The sequence below is a fragment of the Hydra vulgaris genome, chromosome 07 (genome assembly GCF_038396675.1).
Source record: "Hydra vulgaris chromosome 07, alternate assembly HydraT2T_AEP".
NCBI classification, from domain to species: Eukaryota; Metazoa; Cnidaria; class Hydrozoa; order Anthoathecata; family Hydridae; genus Hydra; species Hydra vulgaris.
This window is the reverse complement of record NC_088926.1, coordinates 19,895,001-19,905,000: the sequence shown is the minus strand read 5'-3', so window position 1 is coordinate 19,905,000 and position 10,000 is coordinate 19,895,001. Positions and strand designations below refer to the sequence as shown.

The 10,000-nt window shown below is 28.4% G+C and overlaps 1 protein-coding gene across 1 annotated transcript in view; it reads left to right on the top strand.

Moving 5' to 3' along the window:
* LOC100203270 (cell cycle checkpoint protein RAD17) overlaps positions 1–10,000 on the top strand; it is a 29,292-nt gene that overhangs the window by 7,080 nt on the left and 12,212 nt on the right. The window contains exons 4-11 of the mRNA XM_065801310.1: positions 1,501–1,581; positions 1,746–1,875; positions 3,469–3,626; positions 3,712–3,764; positions 7,401–7,523; positions 7,676–7,739; positions 7,828–7,939; positions 8,049–8,189. Of these exons, the coding sequence (XP_065657382.1) occupies positions 1,501–1,581; positions 1,746–1,875; positions 3,469–3,626; positions 3,712–3,764; positions 7,401–7,523; positions 7,676–7,739; positions 7,828–7,939; positions 8,049–8,189 (862 nt within the window). The remainder of the gene's footprint in view (positions 1–1,500; positions 1,582–1,745; positions 1,876–3,468; positions 3,627–3,711; positions 3,765–7,400; positions 7,524–7,675; positions 7,740–7,827; positions 7,940–8,048; positions 8,190–10,000) is intronic.

Genomic DNA, 10,000 nt, shown 5'->3' with positions numbered 1-10,000 from the left:
AGGAAATCTCCAGTCAAAAATGATGTGCTCCAAGAAGAAGTTAAAAAACACCACGGCCGAGAAGTTGCTCTCATTTTGGACTGTCGAACAAGATGGAACAGCCTCTTGGCAATGATTTAACAGTTTCTAAAAATCAATGAACAAATTGAAGTCGTTCTTGCAGACATTTCTACAAGTCTCATTTGCACAGAGCAAGAGTTGGACGTCTTGACCGACATTGTTGATGCCCTTGAACCAGTCAAATTGGCAGCTGAAGCTCTTTGCAGGAAAAATGCCACCCTGTTGACAGCAGAGGGAATATTCAAGTTTCTGATCAATGAATTGAATCAGAAAAAATCCAGCCTTTGCATCAGAATGAAAGATGCTATCTTAAAGCGATTTACAGAGAGAAGACAAAGCCACTTGGTCAGTCTGTACAAATATTTGTCCAACTCAGACTGCCTTCACAAAATTGAAGAGCATGAAATTTTCAACATGCCTACTAAGGCTGTTCTTCAGAAAACTGCAAAGTCGTTGCTTTCAAGGCTTTTCCCCACAAAAGGCATTGAAATCATGGATCAAGTAGAGAGAGGCAAAGGATGAAAAGAAGCTGAAGAACAACTTTCTCTCCAGGAAGAGTTGGAAGAGGCCATCGAACATTCCGCCAAAAAGCAGAGAAAAACTCAAATGATGAGTTAAGGACCATTCCAAAAGAAATGATGGTCTTTGAAGCCACCAGCAAAAGAACTGCGAGTCTTGAGCTGTTATTCAATGCTCTGGAAACTATCCCTCCCACAAGTGTTGAATCGGAGAGAGCATTTTCTGCTGCTGGACTATTTGTCACAAAAATTCGATCCAGAATGAGTGATGACCTACTTGACACTTTGTGCTTCCTTAAAGCCCATTTTTTGTTGAAAAATAAATCCTAAAAGTTGCAGTTTTTGTGTTTTATTCATAGCTATGTCTAAATTATGTTAAGGAGTCAAAAAAGCATGTTATTTCATAAGAAATTTTAATTTTTTTTAAATTACCATTTTTTTTACCATTTACCGCTAAATTCTTTTATTTTTACCAATTTACTGGTAAATTTAAAACCTGGTAAAAGCTCAACCCTAGTTTAAACAATGATACTTTAGCATTTAAATTATTAATTTACTATTTTTTATTAGTAATCTAATTATTTTTTAAAATTAAATTAGTAATTTATTTAAAAATTAAACAAAAGTAATACAATGTAAATAAGTCATTCAGGCGGCTCAACTGCATCAAAGTAATTTTATTTAGTCACCCTTCAAAAAAATTTGTTGTCTGGTGCCATAATGCAATCATGTCTGTTCAACATTGTATTTATGCATATATACATATACATATAAATATACATATAAATATATATACATATATATATATATATATATATATATATATATATATATATATATATATATATATATATATATATATATATATATATATATATATATATATATATATATATATATATATATATAATATTCTCTACAGAGTGATCTTTCAGTTAATAGAAAAAAAGTAATAGAAGTTGAACAATGGTTGAAGAGTCATTTTAATAGTGATCAAACAAAAGTATGTTTGTTTTGTGTATATGTTTTGTTTTTGAATATTTTATCTCTGCTTTGTATCATAGATTCATGATCATTAAAAAATTGTTTTGTCTATCGTAGCTAATATTTAATTGTATTTTATTAATTATAACTAATATTAACTGTATTAGATTTTACAAATATTAGGGTGGAGCAGGAATTTTGTTATTAACAGGTCCATCTGGTTCTGGGAAAACAGCTACAATAAATGTTTTAGCAAACCAAATGAAATTTGTTGTAAAAGAATGGATTAATCCTACCACAAATGAATATCAAGGTTAACCCTTTTAAAAATTATATTGATATCTGTATGTTACTAAGGTAAATAACAGATATTAACAATATGATACTTGAATGATTATTAAATAGCTGAAACAAAGGTTCAGTGTATTGTAAGTCTATTTGAGTGAAACTGTTTATATATTTTTTTTCATCTTGTGATATCTCTTATCTATGTCCAAATAAAATCTATAAAGTCGGGAATGCTTTTTTTCTTAGTTGACAGAAATACTGGTTATCTTAGTTGCTTAGAGCTGCACTAGCAATTTCCTTGGTGTATCACAGTTAACTTAGTTAAACCAAGTTAACTGCGATACACCAAGTTAACTGATTAATTAGAAATACTTTTTGCTCTCTCTTTCAACCAGTTAACTTGAAATGCTTTCTGCCGACTATAAACCCATAGTTTAAAACCTCATTTTGATATGAATGTTTGGAATAAAATAAAACAAATTGTAATAAAAACACATTGAAAAACTTTCATAAGAACATGTCAGTTGCAATAAGTGAATGTCAATAGTTTTAGAAAAAGTAAAGGTAATGACTTGTGTGGTTATGAATTTTAATCCTTTATAGTTTAAAAAAGTTTTGTATAAATATATTAAATTTATTATTTAGAGTAAACTATGAATTATTAATATAAAAATGTCTAAGAAAAATTGCATTTTCAATAGTAAGTGGCACTCCAAAGTGATTATCCAATGGTTCTTTTCCTCAATTATAAATTCGAATGGATGCTTTAAAAACTATTGCCCATCTTTATAAAAGAAGATAAATTGAATGCTGCAACCACTACATATCAACTTATCAAGCTTGATGTGTCAAAAAAGTAAAATCAATTGCCAGCTAATCAAATACACCTTGGAACAGCAGCCAAGTTTATTTTATGCTCTAAAGACGTGACAGAAACCATAAAACACCAATTTAAAGACAATTGCATTACTTTTCTGGTTTAAAAATTGTTGAAAAACTGCAAGAGAGAAGTGTTCTGAAGTATATGTTAGTGCAAAGTGCAGCATGTCTATCCCCAAATAATACGGTTAAGAACGAAGATGTTCAGTCATAGTTTTAGAACTTTTTATGAATTAGTTTTTGGTCTGCATTTTATTTAGTGGTAACAGCTTAGCATATGGCAAGTACTGAATGTTTTACTCTAGTGATTTATTATAAAAGTTTATGAAGAGTTAAAAAGTTGATGGAAAAGTCATTGAGTTTCATTTTCAAATTCAAGTGGTCTAATGATGATGGCTGCCCTTTGTAGTTAGAAGAGTAAGATCTTACAGAGATTTCATTACTCTGTAAACACTAGTAAATTTATTTTCAGCAAATTTCTTCATAATCAGCAAATTTCTTCATCCTTTCAATGGTGGATTCAAATTATTGGAATTTGATAACATCTAAGTTAGATTCATTTATAAAATAACTAGAAACATAATTTTTATTTATCAAAAAATTATAGCTTTTAAAATATAGGTTTTTTAAAGATTTTTTTTCAAATTTTCATTCTACTTCCACCTCTGGGTCCACTGTGTAGTATTTAATTAAAAAATTTATTTTTTGGTAAAATTTTCATCAAATCTTTTTACTTTAGAGCGATCTTTATCTAATTGGCGCGAGTTTCTTGTGAGCCAAGATTCGCAAAGTCAGCAATTTACAGATTTTTTACTTCGAGCAAATAGATACAATCAAGTCGCTATATTTGGTGATAGTAAAAATGAAAACTTACAGAGAAAAGTTGTGTTGATTGAAGTAAATTTTTCAAATATTTTAAATAAAATTTAAGATTAAAAATCAAAAAAAAAATTCAATTGAAAATAAAAAATTTATTATTTAGGATTTACCCAACTTTGCTTTACACAAACCAGAGAAATTCCACAACATTTTACGGTTGTTTTAACTTTTTTAATTTTTATTTAAGTTTTTTTTAATTTACTTTTTTTTTTCTTTTTCCGACTAGTTAGCTCATATAAAGATTACTCAAATTTTATTGCAAAAAAGCTAAAATAATTATGGTTTTGCAGAATTTCAAAATATCGTCAAATTACCAATTTAAGTGTGCTCTTAAAGTTGTATGTATATATTAGGCAATCCCTTTTTTTTTTTCTACAACCAATTTTTATGCGGAAAAACTAATCAGTGGCGTAGAAGTTTTACATATTTACATAAAAACTTTTTTGTATTTTGTATTTTTTCTAGATAGAAGTATTTGTGCTGATTGTTTGAAGTTACGCTTTTTATGATTTTTGACTAAATTTAGAGCAATTTCCAAGCATTGGCGCGAAAAGATTCTGATGTCAAATCCAGTTAATTTGTTCAACAATATTTTCTTTATGTGTTCCTGTACCAAAAAAACAGTGCTTATTAGTTTAAGAAATATGTTGTACCTATCTTTCACTGATTACAATAGGTTGTTTTGTGATTTTTTGTTGATTTTTTGTTGATCTTTGAGCTGTTTTCCAGTCATACAACAAACTTTATGATTTTTACTTCATTTTGGTATCAAATGGTATTTTTTTTTTTTAAATACTGCTACTGGAGCCTTGAATCAAACAAATTCAAATTCAAAATGGTTTTCTTAAAAGATTGGGTAAAGGACTTTTGATCTTTTGTTGTCAACTAAACTAGATCAAAACGTATCAATGTCATTCAAAAATATATATACACATTCTTTATGTGGTTATTTTAGGTGCTCCAAGAAGACTTAATGGTCGCATCACAGACCACCACAGAAGAGCATTTAACTTGGAAGTTTAAGCTTGCTTCATGTCAAAAAAAGCCTAGAGTAGGCATCAAACCACAGATCAGTGAAGGATTCAGCATTTTTTAGTGTTTGAGATTACAGACATGGCGCAAACTCCAAACATTTTGCTATTCTTAACTAAGTTTATATTCATCAATAAATTTTAAGTTTCGTAGTGTTATTCTCTCAGCGTTCATAAATTATAACCATATATAGTTTAAACCCTCTCATTTTGAGGGGGTTACAAATTTTATATCCTCATAACTTTTGAACGTTTAGAGATTGTAAAACTTAAAATTTATCAATGAATATAAATTTAGTTAAGAAGAGCAAAAAAATTGTTTCATTGGCTTGTTGCTCTCACGTTTGAGGCAAGAGGGGTTATTTGTTCCCAGCCTCCAATCATTGCAACTTTTTAAAAAGCAACATTATTTGACATAAGTATAAACATACAAATGTTTAGATTTTGCTCCATGTTAGCTATCTAAAACAACTCAACATGCTGGATCCGTCACTGCCTCAGATCTCTTGTTTCTGAAGCAAATTTGCTTCAGAATTCAGCATTTAAAAGCTACAAATGTACAATAAATATTTATATACATATAAACTTTCAGCTTAAGACAAATAACTCAAGAAAATATGTAAAAAAATAATTTTTAAATGTACTTTTAAGGTTCAGAGTTTGCAGTTAGGTATCGGATCAAAATTCAATTTATTAGAACAATTCAATAATGAGAAAGCGATAAAGCAGTTGCCTTAGCTAGTCTTTGAATCCACTATTCTTCTCTTTTAATGGTTTTTTACAATTTGCTAAAAGTAGCTTCTGAAGCTTTTCCAAGCTCATCGCACGCTCTATTATTTCCAAGCTCATCGCACGCTCTACATTATCTTGAAAAACTTTACTGTAAGCACAGCAAAATTGAATACAAAATATTCTTCTTAAAACAAGAAATACGTTTCTTGTTTTAAGAAATAAATATCCTACCCTGCAATCTATTTTAAGAAACAAGAAATATATTTCTTGTTTTAAGAAATGAAATTGTTAAATTATGGTCAATAGATTTATGAATTTGCTTTGAGTACTGATGAGTTGTTAGCAACTTTAAAAGGTTTTAAATAGTTTTGGAATTCATTGTATCTAAAAAGTCTGAGGGAGTCTCATCCGTAAGCATTTTTTCAAAGTATGATCTAGAATATCAAAAATTACCCAGTAGTCTGGTGAAATATACAACTCAAGACCTAGTGGCTGGTCTTTATAAACAAAAACTACTTTCAGAAGGATTTCAGCTTTTATTCTATCCATTTTTACATCTTTTCAGACCTCCCTTTGTTTTTGAATAAAGTACTTTTTATATTGTGATCTCAGTCAAAAGATGCTAACGCCACCGCCAAGCACTTCTATGGTTTTACCATGATTTGAATTTCAACACTGCAACAGGCTTAATATACATCTGCCACTAGTCTTGTTGATCGTAAAAGTGTAAATTAAAAATAATGCAACGTAGATAAAATAAGGTTTAAAATGACACTGCCTGAAACATTTAATTTTGACAAGATAAAATCAAAGTAAAATCAAAGATTTCTATTGATTTCATTTTTATTATATTTCGACTGATTTTAAGAAAAGTCTGTCATTAGAAAAAAAATTGGTTTAGAGTTAGTTTATTCGTATTCTAGATCTGATTTTAAACCATTTTGCAAACCATTGTTTTTAGAGAGAAATGTAGTCAGCTATTCTATTGATCTCTTTGAGTATTTTATTACACAGAATAAAAACCTGCCTGATTTTAGAGTAATGCAACTTAACTTTAATGAAATTCAAGGCGTATGAAACAGCTCCATATTTGTTAATTTTCACCTAATAGGCTGATGTTTTTCTGCCAGTATTCCAATAATCTCTGCACTTCTCGAAAGTCTAAATTTAAATAATTTTAAAATTAGAAACATACATTTTGTTTTGGAAAAGTTTTAAAGTGAATTAGTTTTATCTTTATCTTACTATTTTTAACCTTTTATGATGTAAATAGTTTATTCTCCGGCTTAACAGTTTTATTTATGGCTACGGCTATATGAAGCTCTATGACATGATGGCAGGAGGGTAATAAGAATAATGGTTGGCCAGGAAACTTAGCTATTCTTGTTCAAAACCCTTTTAAATAGCCAGGACTTGAAGTGGGTGAACTGTATGAGATCAAAAGCATCTAACAAACTTCTAATTCCTGTGTATTGGGCCTCAACACTATTGTATTTAAAAACCACATTTTTTAAATTTTATAACGAGTTTGTGTGTTTTTAAAATACCACCAGTTAACAAAAATAATAGTAATAAAAATGCATACAATTGGTATAGATAACAGACCTTCCATAATTTGTAATGATGTTATTAAATAGTTAATAATTTGTAAAATTCTATTCACGCCGATTGTTTTAAAATGCCCTTAAAATTCAAAAAATGGTAAACTTTAAATGAGTGGCGCGAGTATAAATAGTCATCCAAAATGAAAAATAAAAAAATTTCATTAAGGGAATAATACCTTAAAATATTTTATTCCCAAGGTATTATTTTCTTAATGAAATTTTTTACATTCTGCGAATTAAAATTTGTTCATGAGGGTCAAAATGGGTTGGGCTAGTATATATTATTATATAAATATATATATATATATATATATATATATATATATATATATATATATATATATATATATATATATATATATATATATATATATATATATATATATATATATATATATAAATAAACATAAAATATTTTTGTATAGTGAGTATTTGGCAGCTGGGCGATCTCCAATTATTATTATTATGTCGGATGGTCACAATTCAGAGTCTGTGCATTTAGTACTTCCTAAGCATATTCAAATTATGCTTAACATAAAAGTAATAAGGTTGTGTTTTTTTATTTTATTATTTTTACTGTTTTTTTTTCTTCCTGTTTTATGTTTGTTTAAAGTTTTTACTTTAGTTTAATTTTAAGTTATTAGTTTTTTTATATTTTAGTTTTTATTCCATTTCAATTATTAGTTTTTCAAATTTTTAGTTTCAATTCTGTTTCAATGACCGCTCTAACAAAAACTATGAATAGTATAATTGAAAAAGAAATGGTAATAACAAAAACTTTTAATTATTAACTAATAAATTATAATTAGTTTAATTAAAAAAATAATTTTATCAATAAATATAATTTTTTAGTCTTCATCAAACATAACAATTCCATCAAAAGATACTTACTCAATGTTGGCAACAGCAAGCAATGGTGATATACGTTCATGCATCAATTCATTGCAGTTTTTATGCACAAACTGTAATTGTTTGACTGTTATTAAATTGTTAAATTAGTTATATTAATATTATACTAGGTTTAATTTTTTATTCTTATTTTAGACATTATTATCTTGTTTTATTCTTTTTAGGTTTTCTGCCTAAATCTAAGAATATAGAAAAAAAGAATTCAAAAGGAAGAAAGCATAAAAATAAAGATGGCACCTTAATCAATTGTAAAGATTCCTCATTGTTTTTGTTTAGAGCTCTTGGAAAAATACTTTATTGCAAAAGTTAGTACATAGTTTAGTTATGTAAATTCTAAATTAAAATGAAGTTTTATTACATATACAAATTTGAATATAGTTAAGTTATATATAATATACATAATTACACACATGCGCACGCACACACGCACACACACGTACGCACGCACTCACACTAACTAAAGTTTGTTCGTTTAAGTTTGAACAATTATGTTCAAATTTAAAAAACAAATTTCATTTAAATTTGACACAAAAACAGTTTTAAAAATCTCAAACTCATTTACTCAAGTTTTAATTACTAATACAATTAAGAGTAATTTCAGTGTGATTTTTAAACTTTTCAAATTTGTAAAAATTGTTTCAAAAAGAAGAGTAACAAAAAAACTTTTAAGACATAAAAATAAGATGAAACGTGACACGGAATAATATTTATAAAGTAATAAATCGTTTTTAAAAAAAAAAAGCAATCTAAATTTATATTAAAATAGAGTTAAAAAAGTCTGTTCAAATGCAACGTTTTTTTTAACAATTTTTCTAGTAAATATTATGAACAACTTGAATAAAAAAAAAAAACTATTACTAAAATGTTATATATTTTATTTTGTTCATGAGCTATTTTATCAAATTTTAAAAAGCTTACATAAATGTTTATTACCCATGTTGCCCGCCATGTGCGTTTAAGACAGGCGATTCACCTCATTTACTCCTACCAAGACCGGAGTAAATGGAGTTGATAGCAGTAAAACAAGAAAACTGATTTAAAGCAATTTAAAAAGTTTGCTGTGTCATAACAAAGTGTTCAAAGTACAAATTAATGGGCCAACATTACCCAAATAACAATGACACATTCCATGGAGAGTGCTTAACAAAACAAAAAGGTTATGTGCTATATCCAAAATAACACATACTAACTATAACCAGAAATAAAAGTATATATATTTATATATATATTTTAGAGTGGTACTTTTTCATTAAAAAAAATTCTTTAGTTTTCTAAAGACACATGTCTTCCCTTCTCTTTTTTCTTTGTCATCTTGAATTGGCTTTCAGCATCCATATTTTCAATGAATAAATAGCTTTGGCTCGATGCAGTCTTGCGAGAGCTTTGAATGAGTATTCTCAATATGGAATGCCTTCCAGAAACATTGTTGTTAGCTCTAATAGTTACAATAATCATCATGAGGCTGATGCTGTTGCAGTTGGTTATCAGCAAATGCAATAATTTTAATTGCACTGTGTATGGTGTCGAACTTGATATCTGAAATTTTGACTGGTCAATAAATTCCCAATGACTTTTCAACCTTTTAAAAATTGTGGTGTCTGGACCTTTTGAAGGGTCAAGAGAAAGAGTAACTGTTGCCTCTTGATTATTTCTAAAATGTTGATGACGATAAGTAAACTAGAGCAAATCTTTGTCAAGCTTCTGCTTCAGCGGGATGCAAGCATTATTATTGGACCACTATTTACGGAAGTAGTGTTAAAGCACATGCACTTGACTTTATCAGCTATGCCCCATGCTAGAGTTGCATCATAAACAGCTGCTGCTGCAGCTTCTCCAGTTCCAGATGGCAGCTTTGGTAAACAAAGAAGTTGGTCAATTCCTAGTCCAGACACAAAGATTTAGAGCTGTTCCACGATTTTTGTGCTATTGATATCTTCCAGTAATTTCCCATCCCAGTGTATTGTTAACGAAACTGTTGGCTTGAATTCTGCTATCAAGTTCTCTGCAATTCTTTGTCTACATTTCATCCTTTCTCTTTGAATAGATGATCGATTGATGTTAAAATCTGCTGGATAATAACCAAGTTATTATCCAGCAGATTTTAATACCTATAACT